General features: G+C 47.7%; 1 protein-coding gene across 1 annotated transcript in view; it reads right to left on the bottom strand.

The window, feature by feature from the left end:
• Positions 1-814: 814 nt before the first annotated feature.
• The window catches only part of SDC2 (syndecan 2), a 125,400-nt gene continuing 104,908 nt past the window's right edge, over positions 815-21,306 (bottom strand). Inside the window, exons 3-5 of the mRNA XM_074986904.1 lie at positions 11,146-11,279; positions 8,225-8,369; positions 815-2,281 (exon numbers count right to left, since the gene is read on the bottom strand). Coding sequence (XP_074843005.1) covers positions 2,118-2,281; positions 8,225-8,369; positions 11,146-11,279 — 443 coding nt within the window. The 3' untranslated portion in view covers positions 815-2,117. The remainder of the gene's footprint in view (positions 2,282-8,224; positions 8,370-11,145; positions 11,280-21,306) is intronic.

Genomic DNA, 21,306 nt, shown 5'->3' on the forward strand with positions numbered 1-21,306 from the left:
ATTAGCATGCTGCCAGCTGCGGCAGTTTGAAAATGCTGCTCTTCTCTCTCGTGTGGCTCGTCTGGACAAGCTGCGTGGGAGCGAAAAGTGGCAATTTCAAAGTGCCGCAGCCAGCAGCATGCTAATGAGGTGCTGAATATGTATTTCAGTGCCTCATTAGTATTCTCTGAAATGGCCATTAGCATGGTTATTTTGAAGTTTTTTCTAAGCGTAGACATAGCCAAAGTGTTGGTAATGTGCTTGACAATAATGACGTTCAGCAAATTCTCTTGTCTGATACCAATCAGGTCCCAAGGGTGCCAGATTAGAGAGGTTCAACCTCTATAGAAAGATTTTAATATTCCCTAAATGACTACTGCACTTGGGGCAACAGCAAATATATTATATGATTCTATTATCTGGAGTTCTACAATATTATATATACAAAGACATATAATAGTGGAGAAGCAGCACAGTTCAGTTTTATCCACTTCATTTTGAAATTAAGAAATGAGAAAAGAGGAAATTGACTGACCTGAAGATGGAACCTAACATAGGAAAGCACAATCCTGTCTTCTCCGTATGTCTCTGTTGAATGGCTATTTGAAACCTAAACAGCAGAGCATATCTCTTCTACTGGGAATATGTCTTATCTTCTCATACGAAGATAATCCACTTCTCAATTTGCCTTCTGGAGTCTGAATTCAAATCAAGATGAGGTTCTCCAAAGGCAGAGTAAAAACAAATAAAAGAAATTATATTCATAATAAATGAAACTGTATACTCTTTTAGGTTTTACTGCCTGAAATTAACATTTGCAGAAAGCATGTGTCTATGCCAATGTTGCCATTGAACATAATGAAAAGACTGAAAACGACATAATTCACAGGCAAGATTCCAAGTTTGTCAACAAAGAAATATTCATGGCTTTCCCAGCCAATTCTGAATCCCTATTCCAAGTATAAACCTCATCAATTGCTTTTTTTGGTCTTGGCTTCCAAATGACATTCTCCAACGTTTAATAGACATAATTTATGATATTAAACAAAACTAAGTAGGACTAAGATGAAAAAAATACAAAAGTATATGAGTATTAATTTCAGTATTAGGCCACATGATTTATTCAGTAGTGTTTATGTTCCCAAATTACAATTTATGTCTATCATCCATGTAAGACTACAAAAGTTACCATTAGAATCGTCTGTGCTTATAAAATACCAACATTTTCTTTGACTGTTATATACTCATTAACACCAGTCTGCAACAAGTTACATATAATCATAGGCACTTCAAAGGCTTTAAAACACGTTTACAACTTAAATGTATTTTTAAGAACAAAAAATTATTTTAAACCCCTACTTGTAACTTCAAATTCAAGAAATTAACAAATACAGTGGCCATAGAAATCTGCAGCAACTTCTCAGAATACTGTTAAGAGTCTTTGGGTTTACTTAGGCTTGTCAGTAGCTTACTTCAAATCTTCCTTAAAGATTTGTTTAGTAAGGATATGACTACAGTTTGCAGTGATAATCCAATTTTACACATTAATTTGCAGTTACACATTTCACCGAAGCTACAGTTTACACTGAGAAACAATGCAAAGTGTAAAATTGATATTCGGACATAAATTTATACAAAGTGGAGGTTAAACTTTACATAGGTGAAAAATTACATTTACACTAAAAGTTACGGTTATCTGAATTATCTGAAGACAAATTGCACCATGACAACTAAAAAAGGCATTTTTTTGGAAACAGATAAATTAATGAAATAAAAACTAACTTATAAGATCAGTCTGAGACATGCTGACAAAAATTAAACAACTTTCATTGAGCCATAGGATAAAACAATCTTTCTCATTATTTTATATTTATGCATAAAGTTTTAAAAATGATTCAGTGAACATCAATGGTTTTATAAAATAATGCTTTACCACTGTTATTCACAGAACACTGCAAATGTTAAGTTTTAATTTTACGTTTTTAAAGGAATACATGAAAAGTTTTAAATACAATGGGATTTTATCATAAAGGTGCCAGAATGGCTCTTTAAAGAAAAAAAGATCTTCATTATTCTATGCAAAAGCTTTATTTAAAAGAGTTCAGTGATCTCATAAATAGAGACACTAACTAGGAATTTTATGCGTAAAACTCCTTAGTAGGTGCCTTTTGATAGGCAGCACTGGATGGTTTACGTTCACCAAGATCGTAGCTGCCTTCATCCTTCTTCCTCATGCGATATACCAACAGCAAGATAAGGAAAATTGCGAAGAGAAAACCAATAACTCCACCAGCAATAACAGCTGTAATAAAATGAACAAATGTTCACAATATGCCAAAATAAGACCAATAGATTTGCATTTGTTTTCTGTAACACAAAACATTGGCTCAAATTAAGCAAGCATCTTGATTTTTTTAATGAAATCATCACAATAAGTAGGTTTTTAATAAGGAAAAACAGTTCAGTGGAAAGTTTTGTTTAAAAGTCAGAGACACAATATGGCCTACAGTTCTACAGAAAATTAAAAATACAGCTCAAAAATAGTAATTTTTTTCAGTTAACAAAAAACTAATAATGCTCCCACAGCGTATCAACAAAATGAGCAAATACACTCATCCCTGGCTATATGAGCACAATAGGTTCCCAAATTTCTGCTCGTAGGCGAAAACTCATAAAAGCGACACTAAATTCCCATTAAAATACATGGAATAGCCTCCAATTCCTTCCAAGGGCTTGTAACTTGACATAAATCAATTCAGGTTAGGTACTCTTCTGATGTATTTGACTAGCTTAGCAGCAGAAATAGGCTATAGTGTATGTACGTAGAGCAGGGATTCCCAGCCTATGGGTCCCATCAGGTTTGTTAAAAGTCGCCAGCTGGGCAGTTCCCAGCTGCATGTGGCTGGTAAAGAAGCCATTTGCAGTTTCTTAACACTGCTACCTCAGGCAGATATCTATCAATAGAGATAGCTGCCATCTCCAGCAGCTATCTCTAGCACTAGGGATGCATCTGCACTTGCATGCCTATTTCGAATGAGGTATGCAAATGAGGTAAATCAAAAAATGCAAACAAGGTATGCATTTGCATATTTGGCACTCATTTGCATAGTCTAATTTCGAAAGAGCTTCTTTCAAAAGAAGAAAGCCAGTGTAGACGCTGCTCTTTCGAAAGTAAACCCCATCTTCGAAAGAATCCTTCTTCCTATTAAATAAACGGAAGAAGGATTCTTTCGCAGATGGGTTTACTTCCGAAAGAGCAGTGCCTACACTGGCCTTCTTCTTTCGAAATTAGAATGTACGAATTAGATGCCAAATATGCAAATTGATACCTCATTTGCATTTTCAATTTACCTCATTTGCATGCCTCTTTTGAAAGAGGAATGCAAGTGTAGATGCACCCTAGGGGTAATCATTACCTTAGCCTAGGTGCTGAAACCTTAACACTTCAGTTAATTGCTGGGAGCAGGAGGGCTGGGGGAGCCACCCAGCCTAGCAGCCCCAGTGAAGAGGCTGCGGGAGCAGGAAGAGTGTCAAAGGCTGGGGCTGTTGAGGGATGCAGGAGGGGTCTAAGCCTGTGGGCAGTTTTCGGCTGCTTGGGGGCTCTAAGGCTGGGCGTGGTTTGGGGCTGCTGGGTTGGAGTTAAACCCTGGCCAAAGGTGAGGTCTGTGGGGTGGGTGCAAGGGGAAGTGTCTAATACTGTAAACCCTCAAGTTATGCAGGGGTTGTTCCTGCAACCCCTGCATAACTTGAATTTTCCTGCAAGGGGAGGGGAGCCAGGAACCACCAGGGATGGTCAGTTTCCTGGCTCCCAGAGCGCCAGGAGCTGGGAACCAGGGGCAGGCTGGTTCCAGTCTCCCTGTGGCTTGCGGGCCGGGAAACTGATCAGCTCATGGCTAGTCGGTTTTATGTTCCTGCCATTGTAGGGGAGGGAACCAGGCTAAGCGCCTTCTCCCTCTCTTCCCCCAGCCTAAGGGCTGTCAGACAGCTGCATGTCTGAGGGAAGGGAGGGAAAAGGCTCTAGCCATGGAGCTGCAGGTCTCCCCACCCACCACCAGAGGCCCCAAGGCTGAAGCGGAGCCAGCCACAGCGCTGTGGGTCTCCCAGCCTCCTGACCATGGACCACATGGCTTCCTCTGCTCCAGCTGCAGGTCTTCCTGCCCCGGCCAGGGCAGGGGAAGTTCACTCATATAGTGAATAAAGACAGGTATATATGTTCCTTGTTTTAGTGAGTAAAATAAAAAAAATAAATAAGACAATTGGAGACACACATCTCCTAGAGCTGGCAGGGACCTTGGGAGGTCATCTAGCCTAGTCCCCTGCCCTTGTGGCAGGGCCAAGCACCATCTCTGGCATCTATTTATCCCAATCCCTAAATGGCCACCTCAAGGAGTGAGCTCACAACCCCAGGTTTAGCAGGCCAATGCTCAAACCACTGAGCTATCCCTCCCCTGCTGCTTTCTAGTAAAGTACTTGTTAAATGAGGGATGAATGTATAACCATAACGTTTGCTTCTGAACTTACTTTTCACAAAGGGAAATAACATTTCTGACATTAAAATTATGTATAGGTTACCCTTGATTACTATTCTGTTTTTACCAAGGAAGAAACTGACTCATGCCACATCTACTTCAGTCTGTTAAGCCTAAAATAAATTTTCAGGAGATAAACATTGTGTCCGTTTCCATGTAGCCCATATATCATCATCATCATCACCACCATCACCAACCGTGGGCTCAGCACCCGTTTGTGTCTGATGCCTCTCTCACTATTTCCTTCCATCTTTCCCTATCCAGTGCAGAGTGGCTTAGTTTCTGTAGACTAGCTCTGCACCTATCTACTATGTCATCTATCCATTCTCTGTGGGGTCTGCCTCTCCTATTTGAACCGTCCTTTATGCCAAATACTCGGGTCTTGATTTTTTGTTCATCATTCATTCTGCAAATATGCCCAAATAGTTGTAGCTTCTGTTTTATAACCTTCTGCAGCAGGTTCTCTTTCAGCTGTATCTTTCTATATAATTCCTCATTGGTGACCTTCTGAATCTATCCTATTCTCAGAATCTTTCTATAACAACTCCTTTTGAATGCCAATATTCTTCTTTTCGAATCTTCCGTTATCATCCATGTCTCACATCTGTACAACATGCTGCTGAATACACACATTTTCAAGACGTCCAGCTTCGTTCTTAAGCTAATTGCTTTGCTTTTCCAGATCTTATCCATTGCCTTCAAACTCCCTCTTGCTTTTCCTGTTCTAGTGCTATTCCCTTCCTACAGTCTAGATCATACTTTATGTTGCTCCCCAGATATGTGAACTTCTCTATATTTTCTAATTCAATACCATTGACACTGATCTTCCTTCCTATTTCCTTATCTCCAAATACCATTGTTTTTGTTTTATTGATGTTCATAATCAGTCTGTACTGCTTCCCTTCTTCGTTTAACACCCACACCGTTTTCGCTAGCTTCTCCTCATCTTCCTCAATGATAACTATATCATCCGTGAACCTCAAGTTGTTAATTCTTTTCCTGTGCACAGATACCCCTTCTACCTCTTCCTTGATCTTGTCCATCACTCTTTCCAGATGTGCGATGAAGATACTTGGCGATATTGTACTTCCTTGTCTCATACCTCTACGTGTTTTAAACCAACTTCCCAACTCCCTGCACACTCTCAATGCTGCCTCCGCATTATCATTGATATCTTTCAACAACCATATCAGTCTGCTATCCACTCCATATGACTCCAACACCACCCAAATCACTTTCTGATCTATACTGTCAAATGCCTTTTGAAAATCAACGAAGCAAGTGTATACATTTTTATTCTTTCATCGAGCTTCCTCTGCTATCAGTCTTAGTGCCAATATCTGCTGTATGGTACTTCTATCTTTTCTGAACCCTGCTTGCTCATCTGGTAGATGTTCTTCTATCTGTGATCTTAATCTCTCATTCAGTATCATCATCAGCACCTTACCTAGATGACTCGTTAGGGCAATTGTTCTGTAGTTCTTGCACTTCAATGTACTTCCTTTCTTGGGTATTGTCACTAGCAGAGATCTTGTCCATTCCTTAGGTGCCTTCCCTTCTTTTCATGCTATGTTACATGGTGTATTTCCTGAGTCATGCTTTCTCTGCCATATTTGATCATCTGTCCCATGATCTTACCATTTCCAGGGCTCTTGTTGTTCTTTAGTCATTTCACTGCTTTTTCTACTTCCTCCTTCGAAATATCAGGCTTGCTCTAGATGCTCGGGGGAGATATCTCTTTCAATTCTTCAATCAGTCTCTCTGAGACACTCGGGTCCAACTGTGCTTTGTACAGATCAGTGCAATACCTTGTCCATTGCTGCACAATCTTCTCCCTGTTCATGAGCACTTCTTCATTCTCATCTTTGATTGCCATCTGCTTCGGTTGCCATTTCCTATTAATATTCCTAATTGTCTTATACACCTCCCTAGTCTTACATTCACCATAATACCTCTCGATATCTTCACATTGCTCCTCTAACCATTTCTCCTTATCCTTTCTGGCTGCTTCCCTTACCTCATTGCATTTCCTCCTATATTGCTGTTCTGCCATCTCAGAAACATCTCTTCTGATCTTCAACACTCTTTCCTCTTGAACCAACTTCAGTGTCTCCTGGGTAATCCACTTCATACTGATCTTTTCTTCTTCTGGAACAGTCTGCTCAATTGCCTCTTCTATAGGGATGGCTATCCCTGTGACTCTCTTATCTAGGTCTTTCTCTGTGGCGATATTCTTAATCTTCTCTTCGAGCGCTGTTCTGTATGCATTCCCTGTTTCTTCCTTACATAGCCTCGTCACATCTCTTCTTTTCTTAAACTGCATCTTACATTTTCTTTTGAGTTTTATCTTGATGTTTGCGATCACTAGACTCTGGTCTGAGTCTATATTCGCTCCTTGGAAAGTTCGGCTCTGCTATGCCGTTATCCATCTTCTTCTTATCAAAATCATATCTATCATGTTCTTGGACTTCCTGCCATTCGATCGCCATGTCCACTTCCTACAGCCCTTTTGTTGGACTCTCATGTTGCAAATCACCATCTCATGCTCTGTAGCAAACTCTAACAGTTTCTCACCTCGTTTCTTTCTCCATATCCAGACCTTTCCATGACTCTCTCCCAACCTTCATTATCTGTTCCAACCTTCGCATTCCAATCTCCTCCGATGATCAACACATCTTTCTTTGGTATCTCCTCCATCGTCTTTGTCAAGTCTTTATAGAATAGCTCAATCTCTTCCTCCATACTGTCCGATGTGCGTGCATATAGCTGAATGACTGAGATGTTGAATGGTTTTGCCCATATATGAGGACAATTAATCTGTCATGTATTTACCAGTGTCCTTAAACTAAAAATTGAAACTATCAAAAATGAAAATTTAAATGGGATGTGATATTTCAATGCTAATGTTCTTTTAGTCCAAGACCTTGAGCTTCAAAAAAAAAATCAGATCCTGAATTTTATTGTTTGAATTCACTTCTACAGGTCAAAATGCTCTATAGTTTAATGTTCCTTTTCTGGGACATGCCATAAAAATAAATGCACTTTCAGAACAGTTTGGATACCAAAATTTAACCTATAGGAGCATTTCACAGTTATAAATCTCTGGAAGTCAGCGTTGATTATGAAGAAAAACAGCATAGCCATACTAATATGAGGCTATCTGGTGTTGCTCTAATGCAAGCAACACAAAATGAGAGGACAACTTGCGTTTCCTTGGTCCACATGAGATGTCCCCTCTATACTCAACCATCTCTGCTTCTCAGTGTAAACAGAGGTTGCAGCTCCCTCCACTATAACATCTCTCCTGTCACCCAAAGAACACTCAAGAGGGCCAGAACCTGCCAGAAGGGACCAAAGGTCAGGCTGGTGGGGCATAGATCTTTGCCCTACAAGTTATCATGGAAACCCAAGTTCCCTTCCCGCATTGTGGAAGCGAAGGACCCTCAGGAGTAAGCACTGAACATCTTTGGGGATGGACTACCTTTCAACTAATTGGCAAAAGGTTAGGCTGAATATTACATAATTCTGGATGAAGACCATCCAATTCTCCACTACGGAAGAATGGCTGCTCTGCAGAAATGTATGATCCTCTGGTACCCCACAGCAATGTGACAATATGAATTTTGATTATTCTATTATTCTGCAGGAAACATGTTTGTATTTGCAACATTTTTCCTATTATCTTGTAGAAGAGGCTTTAGCCAGCTTTTTCTTACCTGCAAGTACTTCTGTTCTCTGAAAGAGGTTTTCTGAGTGCTTCTCAGTATATACATCAGTGTCATCTCCTGGGTCATTCGTTTCTTTGTTGGCATTAGAGTTTGTCTTCAGAATTGTTCCTTTCTCATCAATTTCTCCAGGCAACTGTAGTACAAAAATTTTAAAAATCTATGATCACATTATAAAAGTGTACATTTCTACACTTTAAATGGCATTTCATTAACTTAAACAGTCAGAAAAGCATACCCAAATATAAACATCCCAACACAAAAACAGCCAGATAGGAAGGACATGCTGAATTACAATACAGCGGAATTACAGAGTACAGAATTTGGCAGAAATCAATAGAGTGTCATTTAAAGGATGTAACAGAGGCTTTATATGGGGAGAGAAAATATTATGCACATGCATGAAACAAGAAAATTATGGTTAGCAAACCTAATGTGATTATACAATGATAAAGTAAAGTAAACATGGGTATATAAATATTAGCTCCCCATCTTAGTAATAACAGAGATAATGTCGTAACAAAACATGTCAAAGATATTACATGCCAGATCAAAAAAATTTTAGTCATCTTTATTGAACATCTCTGTGGTTACTTCTTATACACTAAAGGCAACTTTAGTTTCTACGTTACCATAAAAATTTAAAAGAATCCAAAACAAGGGAACAAGTGATGAAAGGTGTAGAAAACATGATTTCTGAAAAAAGAACAGAATCTGTACAGTCTAGAGCAGAGACCAAGTCTTAATGACAATTCCTCAGGTATTGTGTAGGCTAGCAAGAAGGAAGTAGCAGTCAAAGCACATTTAAAAAAAAGCAGCAAGAAGACAGAGTAACTAATAAGCTCTATCATAGTGAGGTCAATGAGACCTCATTAAGATGATTTTGGAGTCTCCATTACTGGAGACTCACACAGCAAATAAGACTATTATTATATTTATTACTTTTATTATCACAACACCTAGGAGTTGCATCATAGACCACTGAACTAATACAATTTTGCAGAAAACTATGACTAATATTCTGCAATGACATAGGGATACAGACAAGATAATTCAAGAATACATTGTTTTCATAGCATTCAAATAACATCAACATTCAACTAACAATCAGCGGTACTGTACTCTGCTGCATTCAGAGTAAATCATCCCATTTTCACTGAGTGACAGGAAAGGAAATTAATCTTTCCTTCAGATTCAGAAGTCCGTTTGCTAGTCTGTCTGTGGAATGGCGCTACGACCTCAGACAGCAGTATATAAAGATCAGTCTTCTCCAGTCCACATTTATACACCAACAAAGGAAGATCAAGTTTCTGGCCTTCTTCTCTAAGGCACTTCACAGCTCTGTGTCTCCCTTCCCTGCTTTTCTCTGTATCTCTCAGTCTTCACATCAATAACACTATTTTAATATTAGGTGCAACTTTCCAAGAATGTCTTCCACGTTGCTCTCCATGTTTTTTTAAATTGGATTATCCATACACAAAACACCCAAGCACAGCAGTAAGCTGTGAAAACAGTAACAAAATCTTTTCAGTGTACGGAAACGAACTGAACTGGTTGTTTTGTTGTTTTCCTAAAAGCTGTATACGTGATCAGCTCTTTGTTTCTTTCAAAAAAAATCTTACCTATAGCTTCTTCCCATAGTTTAATATGCACTGGATTCAGGGAGCCCAAGCTTACCTATTAAAATGGCTTTGATGACCTTATTTATATTTTATTTTGCTCTTTTCACCCTCTCCTGACAGCCCTCGCAAACCAAGGGGAAAGATGCTCAAAGTGACTTGCCCTCTGTAAATCAGATCCTCTTCAAGGTGTCAAGTAGCCACTCAAGAACTACCAGCTAGTTTGGAAAATATCGATCAAAGCTTACCCTCCAGCCACAGAGTAGCAGCACAAACTGCCCCATAATACTCAGCTAAGAAGCCTAAAGGACTCTCTCCAACAAAGGTGCAGTTCTTGTCATAAGCAAGCAATCTGACATCTCTGGTAATTCTGTCAGCATGTCTCTCACTTATAATAATGGTTTTGTGATCTGAATGCCTGTCAATTATTTTTTTAACCACTGTCATCTACACTGTTTTCTTTCTGTGCACCAGTGCAACTGATAAAAGACATAATAAGCACTGCAAAATACCATGTTAGAATATTAAGGATGGTATATTCCTGAAGAGAAATCTGGAGAAAAGCACACAACGTACCACTAAAGAAAGGAAAAAAAAATCCTTTTTGGAGCGTGTGGGGAGGCAATTTAGCAATCCTTTTGGAGACATACTGAAGGGCTAAGATTATATTTCATGTTCACTTACACCTATGTGTTCATAAGAAAATGTGCTGTCCTGGCCTTGATACTCTTTTCTGGAAGTGAAATCCAGAGTGGGTACCTTGGTTTTATACAGCAGACCCCCAACTTATATGATTTCAACCTACGAGTTACTTGCAATAACACAAGTTGAAATAGTGAGTGGCGGGGAGCCAGAAATCTGGCAGCAGCCTGGCTCCAGCTCCTGTCTGCTCCTGGCTCCCCTCCACTTGCAGGAGCTGAGAGCCAGGCTGCTGCCTGGTTCACGGCTCCCCACCAGTCCCGGGAGCCAGGAAACTGACCAGCACAGCAGGGCTGATCAGTTTCCTGGATCACGTGACTTGCCCAAAATTCGACTTACATGTGGTTGCCAGGGAATGCAACCTACATGTAAGTCGACGGTTTACTGTACTGGGAATTAAAAGCTCTATGAGCAGCTCTATCTTTGAGTTAACTGAGTGAAGTAACCTACGTGAGGTGTTTATGATTATTACAGGCATAACCATTCACCAAGTGTATTTTCAAATAATCTATTAAGACATACAGAATTGTGTTTTATGAACCCCCTCTAAAAAGTATTACTATATACTGCTGTAAATAGTAACTGTCCACAAACCTTTGTTTGTGCAGGTATCTTGGTCTGTGTTTTCAGTGTAGTTGTCTCAGCTTTAGGTACATCACTAGTTGATGGTATCTTTGGCACTGTTCTAGATGTTGCTATCACTGTGTTATCTTCATCTTCTTCAGCACCTAAAACAAAATACTGACGTTAAGGAAATTGCTTCATGAAAGCCACCCAGACACATTACATTTTGACTGCAGTAGAGTTCCAACCAAAAAACAGGAGATGTTCTGTCCATGATCATTCATAACAACCTTGCTTTGCCACAAAACTTTTGAACGGAACTGCTATAAGCCATTGTAGTCAAAATGTCTCTGCCATTCTCTGTGTTAGCAGAATTTAAAACGCCCAATTTTTTGTTTTTTTAAAGAATACAGCTTTCAGAGTATGGCTATATAATACATGCTTAAATGAGAAGAAATGTCATCCCAGAATTCCTTCTTTGATCCATGAACTATTACTTCTTTGAACTTCTATGAAATGACAACCTGAAAGTGATAGGGAAGTTTGGATCCCACGACTAAGAGCTGTTTGGATTCAGCATTGTAGGGAATGGTTACATACCACACAGTAAATAAGTGCAAGGGTACTGGATTCAAGAAAATCAAAAGGGAAGGAATTAAAAAAAACTAATTTGCAATGGAGTATATTAATATCCACCACTGTGAAAGAAGCACAAGAGAATTCTAAACACCACCACAATTAAGGCACAGAAAAAGACTGCATGAAATAAGTTGTCAGTTCTTAATACTTCTACTAACCCCAAAGGACCAGACACATTGCACACCACGTTAATTAATATTTCAGATCTTACTCTAATACGCACTGATTGCCATCCTTATTAACTAAATCAAAAATTTACTAATAAAACAAAAAAGAGTTCTATATGGTTAAGAGATCAAGATACATATGAATTGTGTAAAGTTCTTAGTTCAGTTTCACAGCAGAGATGGCTGAGGCTGCTGATTTGTAAATGTCTTTCTGTAATTGATTCTAAAGGTCAGAATCCAACAGGCAGTCCATGTACAGAGTCTGTACACCTGGAAATTTCAGTTTTAGACCTTAGATCATCCATGTTAATACTTAAGATGATTTAAGAAAAACAATATAAGGCCCAAAGCTTCCTTTATAGTTTTTGGGCGCTCACAGGTAACTCCAAAGCATTGGCTTTGATGAAAGTGAACCAAAAGTTTGATCTCTGTTGAAGGGGTACTTTTTTGAACAAGACAGTTAGCAATAGCCATTCAAACTATTAAGACAGTTCACAAGTAGATTACTATATGGATTTACAAACTTCCAGGAGAGACTAGGACAGTAACATTATGACACCAACATTATCATCTCAATGATTATATTTTGTTTGATCTCTGAGCCAATAGAATTCAGTAATAAAACATTAGCAGACAGGAATAAGTTTTAGCATATATAAGCTAAATAAATCACACTGTTAGATTTCTAACAAGATGCAGCAAACAGCCACATTTAGCACTTTTTGATTTTCTAACAATATAGGCAAACACATAAAAGATTCTAGTCTACTCAACATAGCTTTGATGACTTCATTCAAGGAATGACCCTGTTTATCACCATAATATTTTCTTGATATGACCTTCTGGGATTCTTTACAAGTTACCCAGTTACTTGGTGACTATTCACTGGCCAAGCATTACAGGAGTCAAGAGATTTCTCTGTGTAGATTTTCAACCCGAATGTGAAGTGTTAGAGAATCTGATGACCAGAACTTCCATTTGCCAAATCAGCCAAGCGTGGAAGAATTGATACACAATTAGCCCTTGTTTTTTTTAGAGAAGAGCCTCTCAATTGCAATGCATTTGATGAAAACTCTCAATGTAATTGTCAATCCAAAGGGTGATCCATGTTTGGTGACAATGACTCGTAATCTCAGGTACTCCCTGGCTACGTCTACACGTGCACCCTACATCGAAGTAGCTTATTTCGATGTTGCGACATCGAAATAGGCTATTTCGATGAATAACGTCTACACGTCCTCCAGGGCCGGCAACGTCGATGTTCAACTTCGACGTTGCGCAGCCCGACATCGAAATAGGCGCAGCGAGGGAACGTCTACACGTCAAAGTAGCACACATCGAAATAGGGATGCCAGGCACAGCTGCAGACAGGGTCAACGGGCGGACTAGCGCTTCCGGGGCAACAGCTAGCCGCTCCCTTAAAGGGCCCCTCCCACATACACTCAGCCTGCACAGCACGCGGTCTGACGAGCCATATAGGCACACAGACCCCGAGCGCCGCAGTCATGGAACCCCAGCAGCAGCAGCAGCAGCAGCAGCAGCAGCTAGAGGTCCACCCAGCCCTCCCGGCAGGAGCAGGGCTTGCCCTGGCTCTTGTCATGTTGGGGGCAGCTGAGCACCTTCTTGCCCCAGGGGAGGACATGCCCCCAGGGCAGCAGGGCTCAGCCCCTACCCTTGCAGCACCCCGCTCCACCCCCCGCCTCACACGCCGGCGGCTGTGGAGCTACCCCACCAGCACCGACTGGTGGGAGCGGCTGGTGCTTGGGGAGTGGGACGACGAGCACTGGGTCCGCCACTTCAGGATGACCCGACAGACATTCCTGGAGCTGTGCCAGTGGCTCAGCCCCGCACTCAGGCACCGGGACACTGCCATGCGGCGTGCCTTCCCTGTGGAGAAACGGGTCAGCATCGCTGTCTGGAAGCAGTTTGGCGTCGGAAAGGCCACCGTCGGGGCTGTCTTCATGGAGGTAAGAGAACCCACAGGGGGAGGCCAGGGCAGAGCAGGGGGGCCAGGGCAGGGCTGGGCAGGGCAGAGCAGGCCAGGGGGGCCAGGGCAGGGCAGGGGAGCCAGGGCAGGGCTGGGCAGGGCAGAGCAGGCCAGGGGGGCCAGGGCAGGGGAGCCAGGGCAGGGGGGCCAGGGCAGGGCAGGGCAGGGAAGGGCAGAGCAGGGCAGGGGGGCCAGGGCAGGGGGGCCAGGGCAGGGCAGGGCAGGGGGGCCAGGGCAGAGCAGGGCAGGGCAGGGGAGCCAGGGCAGGGCAGAGCAGGGCAGGGGGGCCAGGGCAGGGCAGGGGAGGGTAGGGGGGCCAGGGCAGGGCAGAGCAGGGCAGGGGGGCCAGGGCAGGGCAGGGGAGCCAGGGCAGGGCAGAGCAGGCCAGGGGGGCCAGGGCAGAGCAGGGCAGGGGGGCCAGGGCAGGGCAGGGCAGGGCCATGCACACCCTGCCCACCCCTCATTGGGGCTGTCCCATGTGCTTTCTCTGCAGGTCGTGCGTGCCATCAACTCCATGCTCCTGCACAGGCTCGTGAGGCTGGGGGACCCACGTGCCACTGTCGCCGCCTTTGCCACCCTGGGCTTCCCCAACTGCTTCGGGGCTCTGGATGGGACTCACATCCCCATCCGCGCCCCGGACCACAGTGGAGGCCGATACGTCAATCGGAAAGGCTACCATTCAGTCGTCCTGCAGGCCTTGGTGGACAGCCGGGGACGGTTCCAGGACATTTATGTGGGCTGGCCTGGCAGCACCCACGACGCCCGGGTGTTCCGCAACTCGGGCCTGTGCCGCCGGCTGGAGGCGGGGACCTACATCCCCCAGCAGGAGATCCCTCTGGGGGACACCACCATGCCCTTCTGCATCATCGCGGATGCGGCCTACCCCCTCCGGCCGTGGCTCATGCGCCCCTACACGGGCCACCTCTCCGCCAGCCAGGAGCGCTTCAACCAGCACCTGAACCGTGCGCGCCAGGTGGTGGAGCGCTCATTTGGCCGCCTCAAGGGACGATGGCGATGTCTCCTCACCCGCCTGGATGCCAGCCCAAACAACATCCCCCAGATTGTGGGTGCCTGCTGCGCCCTGCACAACCTCGTGGAGAGCAAGGAGGAGAGCTTTCTCCAGGGCTGGGCCGCCGAGGCCGGCAGGGCACACCTCCAGCCACCTGCTGCCCCCCGTCAGCAGGTGGACCCAGAGGGGACCCGGGTCCGGGAGGCCCTGCGGGCCCACTTCGACGACCAGGCCACGGGGTGAACTGTGCCCAGGCCCCCTACTGCCCGCCCCTTCCTCCCCCACACTCCTGCCCCAACGCCCACACCACCATGGAGCACCCCACCGCCCCCCCCAACTTGTCCAGGAGAAATGACAGCACGAACTTGTGGGTGAACGTAAATGTTTTTTTTCTCCTCACGATTTTTTTTTTTTTTTAAATAAAAAAATATATATATGTGAGACAGAAACCAAAAAGGAGGGACAAACATTCAACAAAACCAAGATGGGCAAAAATAAAACTATGTACAACAATAAAAATGAAAGCACTGTGCGCCATCAAAAGAAAAACAAAAAGCAGGGAGGAGAACGGGGAGAACTATGTACGGGGGGGACGGGGCAAACAGGGGAAACACCCACACCACCCACCCAGTCCCCAAAGTCTGTCCAACAAGGGGGGGGGCCACGTCCCGGGCCCCTCGCCCCTACAGCCCAGCAGTGGGCGTGCCCGGCCGGGAGCTCCGCCGGGCCTGCAGTCTGGTGCGCGGCTGGGTGGGAGCGGGCTCCACCGGAAGGTAGCAGCGCCGGCGAGTCGCGGGTGGCTCCAGGGGTCCCTCGGCGCGGTGGCCCTCGCGGGGAGGTGGTGGGGCGACGGCGGACGGCCCGGCGACGGCTGGAGCAGCCGGTGGTGGGGCTGCAGGAGCGGGCATGGTGGGCGGTGGCGCGGCCGGCGCGGCATGGGGGGCCAGGGAATCAATCAGCCGATTGATGGTATCCAGAAAGGCCCCCCATGCCTCTCTGCGCCAGGCCAGCGCCTGCTCCTGCAGCTGGAGGTGCTGCTCCGACACCTCCAGCTGCCGGCGGTGGATGGCCAGCAGCTGGGGGTCTGTGGCCGCCGCCGGTAGGAGGCGCGGGGTCCGCCATCTGGCCCTCCGCGGGGCCGGTCGTTCCTCGGCCGAGGGGCTGCCCTGGAGCGAGGGTCCCGGAGGGGTCTCCGGGACGACCGATGCCTCGCCGGCGCTCTCTTCCGGTCCTTCGGATGGTGCAGGTGCAGGTGCAGGACACAGGAGAGGAGGGGGGAAAGAAGAATGGAGACAGGCGTTAGTGTGGGCCCCGAGCCGTGGCCTTTGTCCCCCCCGCCCTGTGCTGCAGGTTCCCCATCCCTGTCCCCGGGAGATGCTGCTGTGATGGATGGGGTTCAGGGGTCCCCCTGCCCTGCAGCCCATCCCCTGGTGGGAGCGACTCTCACTTCACCCCGCAGGGTCTGAGAGCAGGAGAGGTTTCTTAGGCCACAGAAGGCCAGTTTCTGGCAGGAGTGACAGCACCAGCTGTCGGAAGAGACAGTCCTTCCAACCCGTCATGGAGAGAAGACCCCAAGGAGGGCCCCTCTGGGATGCAGCTTTCCCCCTCCTCTGGCTGGCTGCCTACCAGCTCTCCCTTCCCCTAGCCTCTACCTGTGGCCCCCGCCCTCACCCCCCAATTCCAAGCCAGCTCGGCTCCTCCCTCCTGTTTGTTCAGGGCAGAGGTGTCACCTGCCAGCTGTAGCGCCAGGATCCTCCTTTGGCCCTGGGAGCTCCTCGGCTCGGGTGGCTCATATGTAGCCTGAGTCTCCCTTTGGCACTCCCCCCACTCCATCGCATGCTGCTGCTGCGGGGTGTCCCACCCCCTCCGCCCGGGGGCCCCTCGAGGTTCCGCTCCCCCCTGGCCCGGGGATGGGGCATGGCACTGTCATGCAGGGTGGCGGGGGGCAGGGGCTGATGGCTGCAGTGCTGTGAGGGCCATGGCCCTGGTGTCCTTGGGGCCATGGCCATGTGAGCGTGTGGGGGGCCCTAGACACATCTCTGTTCCCCCCGCCCCTCAAGCCCCGGGGTGTCCACCAGAGAGGGGTACCTACCTGTGGGTCCGCTCCCACGGTCCGGAGATCCCCGGGGGTCGGAGGCCCTGCTGCTGCTCCGGGATGGCAGGAGGAGGATCTGCAGGCTGGAATCGGTGGAGGAGGAGCCCCCCTCCTCCTCCTCCTCCTCCTCCTGCCACGATGTCCCGGGGATGGCCTCCGGGGGGGGCCCCCGGGGTGCGGGGCTTACCTCCGGGGCGGAGCCCGGCTGCAGGGCCTGCTCGGGCTCATCAGCCGAGGTGTCAAGGGTGGCCGGAGGGGAGGAGGTGTGCTGGGAGCCCAGGATGTCCCTGAGCTCCCTGTAAAAGGGGCAAGTGACGGGGGCGGCCCCAGATCGGCTGGCCGCATCCCGGGCCCGGGCATAACCCTGCCGCAGCTCCTTCACCTTACTCCGGACATGGTCGGGAGTGCGGGCAGGGTGACCCCGGGCAGCCAGGCCATCGGCCAGCCGAGAGAACGCATCCGCGTTCCGCCTCTTGCTCCCCATTACCTGGAGCACCTCCTCCTCGCTCCAGAGCCCCAGCAGGTCCCGCATCTCGGCCTCCGTCCAAGAGGGGCCCCGCTGCCGCTTCCCAGACTGCGTGGCCCTCTGGCTGCCCTGGCTGCTGTGGCTCCTCTTGGGGGGGGTCCCCTGGGGGCGCTGGGGGGGCTGCTGGGCAGCCATGGCTGCTGTCAGGGGCTGAGGGCTGTGCAGGCTCGCCGCCGCGTGTACAGGCAGGAGCCTGCACGTTGCCTCAGCCTCCTGCAGTCAGGGCGGGGGAGGGGACCTTTAAGGGGCCGCTCCACGCGGCCACCAGTGAGCTGCGGGGCTGGAGAGAGCGTCTCTCAACCCCCCAGCTGATGGCCGCCATGGAGGACCCGTCAATTTCGATGTTGCGGGACGCGGATCGTCTACACTGTCCCTACTTCAACGTTGAACGTCGAAGTAGGGCGCTATTCCTATCTCCTCATGAGGTTAGCGACTTCAACGTCTCGCCGCCTAACGTCGAAGTTAACTTCGAAATAGTGCCCGACGCGTGTAGACGTGACGGGCGCTATTTCGAAGTTGGTGCCGCTACTTCAAAGTAGCGTGCACGTGTAGACACAGCTCCTGTGAGCAGCATGGACAGAGATATGAAAAGAGAAGTTACTCCCCTGTAGTAACGATGGTTCTTCAAGATGTGTCCCCGTGGGTGCTCCACAATAGGTGTCAGACTCACCCGGCGCCACAGATCAGAAATCTTCCAGCAGTTTCTCCTATATCGCGCATGCACTGGCGTGCGCCGCTCCCCCGCACGCCCCCGGCCACGTGTGCGATCCGGTCCCCGCCAGTTCCTTGAGAAACCGCCTCGAATGCTCCTGAAACACCAGACAGAAATCCGAAGCGGGAAGGATGGGCGGGTGGTGGAGCACCCACGGGGACACATCTCGAAGAACCATCATTACTACAAGTGAGTAACTTCTCTTTCTTCTTCGAGTGGTCTCCGTGGGTGCTCCACAATAGGTGACTACCCAGCAGTAAGCCAAGTAAGGAGGTGGGTAATCGGTTTATGTGCAGCTTGCCCCCGAGAGGACTGCAGTCAACAGACAGGTATCCTCTTCGAATACCTGATGTAGAGCATAATGCTTGGCGAAGGTGTCGTAGGATGACCAGGTCGCCGCTCTAGAGATGTCTTTTAACGCGATGCCCTTGAAAAAGGCTGTTGACGCCGCCACCGCCCTGGTGGAGTGAGCCCTGGGTGGGGCCAGCAAAGGAGTCTTTCGAAGCTCGTAGCACGTTTTTATACAGGACACAATGTGCTTTGAGATTCTCTGTGAAGAGAGACCTTCTCCTTTTGACCTGGGAGCGAGAGAGACTAGAAGCCTCTCCATTTTCTGGAAGGACTTAGTTTTGTCTATGTAGAAGGTCAACGCCCTCCTCGCATCCAGGAGATGCAGGCGTGCCTCCTTGCCGGAGCTGTGAGGCTTCAGGTAAAACGAGGGTAAAACTATTGGTTCGTTGAGATGGAACTTCGAAGAAACTTTTGGAACAAAGGCTGGGTGCAGCCTTAAGGTTACCACCTCCTTTGAGAATACTGTGCAGGGCAGCGTTGCCATCACTGCTGCGAGCTCACTCACCCTGCGGGCTGACATAATTGCAAGGAGGAAGGTTGTTTTCATCGTAAGGAGACGTAGGGGAACTGTGGCTAATGGTTCAAAAGGTGGACCCGATAGCGTGCTGAGCACCAAGTCCAAATTCCACGATGGTGGAAGCGGTTTCCGAGGAGGGTACAGGTTTACCAGCCCTTTCAAGAACCTTGCAACGATAGGATGGGCGAATACAGTGGGCCCTTCCTCTGTATGCCGAAAGGCTGATAAAGTGGCGAGGTGGACCTCTAGCGAGGATAGAGAAAGCCCGCCTCTTTTGAGGTCCAATAAGTATTCTAGTATTACAGGTATAGGAACATCAAGGGGAGCTAACTGCTTGGAGAACACCAGGCTGTAAATCGAGTCCATTTCTGCTTGTAAGTCCTCCTGGCGGAGGTCCTTCGGCTACATTCCAGGACTTGTTGTACTCCCTCCGTAAACATGCTCTCTAAGGAGCTGAGCCATGGATTAGCCATGCTTGTAGACGGAGACCCTGAGGGTGCGGGTGCACTATGGACCCCTGAGCCTGCGTGAGTAAGTCCGGCGCCACCGGTAGAGGAAGCAGTGGGCGGTCTAACATGCGCAGAAGCAAGGGAAACCATTGCTGCCGATCCCAAGTTGGGACTATGAGTATCATGTGAGCTCTCTCCCTTCTGGCTTTCTGCAGAACCTTGTGGATAAGCGCTGTGGGGGGAAACGCGTAAAGTAGGGGGCCCCTTCATCAAATCATGAATGCGTCCCCCAGGGACCCCCGCCCCAGTCCTGCCCTGGAGCAGTACTGGGGACACTTCTTGTTGTACTGGGTGGCAAACAGATTGATCTGGGGAAACCCCCATGTACGAAAAATGCGCTGTAGCAGATCGGAGCGGATCTGCCATTCATGTGTGAGTGTGAAGCGCCTGCTCAGCTGATCTGCTTTCACGTTGTCAGCGCCCGGCAAGTACGAGTCTTTCAATGTTATGTTGTTGGCGATGCACCAGTTCCACAATCAGACTGCTTCCGCACATAGGGCACGGGATCGTGCTCCTCCTTGTTGATTGATGTAAAACATAGTGGAGGTATTGTCGGTATTGATCCCGACTACTTTGCCATGTAGGTAATCTCGAAAATGTTTGCAGGCGTTGAACACTGCTCTGAGCTCCAGTATGTTTATGTGCAGTGTCTGTTCCCCAGGGGACCATAGCCCTTGCGTCACCTTGTCGCCGATGTGCACTCCCCATCCTATGTGGGAGGCATCGGTAGTAAGAAAAATAGAAGTTTGTGGTTGGTGAAAGGGCACCCCCACTAGCAGATTCTTGGGGTTTTCCCACCACGCCAGGGATCTGCGCACCTCTGTCGTGGGCGACACCACCCTGTGCACAGTGTGTGATGCTGGTTTGTAAACACTCGCCAGCCAATGCTGCAGGCTTCGCATGTGTGACCTGGCATTCTGTACCACAAACGTCGCTGCCGCCATGTGGCCCAGCAGCTGTAAGCATGTTAAGACCAGCACCGTGGGGCTGTATGTGATGACTTGCACCAGCGAACTGATGGCGCGGAAGCGGGCGTTGGGTAGCTACACGCTTGCTGTGATAGAGTTTATACGTGCCCCTATGAACTCTATATCTTGTGTGGGTTCGGTCTTTGACTTTGCGAGGTTGATAACTAGGCCCAGCGAAGAAAACGTGTCCGCTGTGACGCGTACCATGCGTAAGACCTCTGCCTTCGAGGCCCCTTTCAGCAGGCAGTCGTCCAGATATGGGAAAATAAACACCCCCTGTCTGTGCAGGTAGGCTGACACCACTGCCAGGGTTTTGGTAAAGACTCTGGGGGCCGAGGAGAGGCCGAATGGAAGAACCCTGTACTGGAAGTGCTCCTTGCCGACCGTGAAGCGGAGGAAGCGTCTGTGTGCCGAGTGGATTGTTATATGAAAGTAAGCATCTTGTAAGTCGAGGGCTGCAAACCAGTCTCCATCGTCCAGTGCCGTGAGTATCGAGGCAACTGTGATCATCCGAAAACATTACTTGCGCAAGTAACGGTTGAGGCCCCGAAGATCTAAGATGGGCCTCCAGCCTCCTGTTTTCTTCTCTGTTAGGAAGTAGAGTGAATAAAAACCTTTCCCCTGGAATTCTTCCGGCACTCTTTCTACCGCCCCTATGAACATAAGGTGATCCACTTCCTGCTTGAGCCTTGCCTCGTGGGCAGCGTCCCT

This window comes from Carettochelys insculpta, chromosome 2 (genome assembly GCF_033958435.1).
Source record: "Carettochelys insculpta isolate YL-2023 chromosome 2, ASM3395843v1, whole genome shotgun sequence".
Lineage (NCBI taxonomy): Eukaryota > Metazoa > Chordata > Testudines > Carettochelyidae > Carettochelys > Carettochelys insculpta.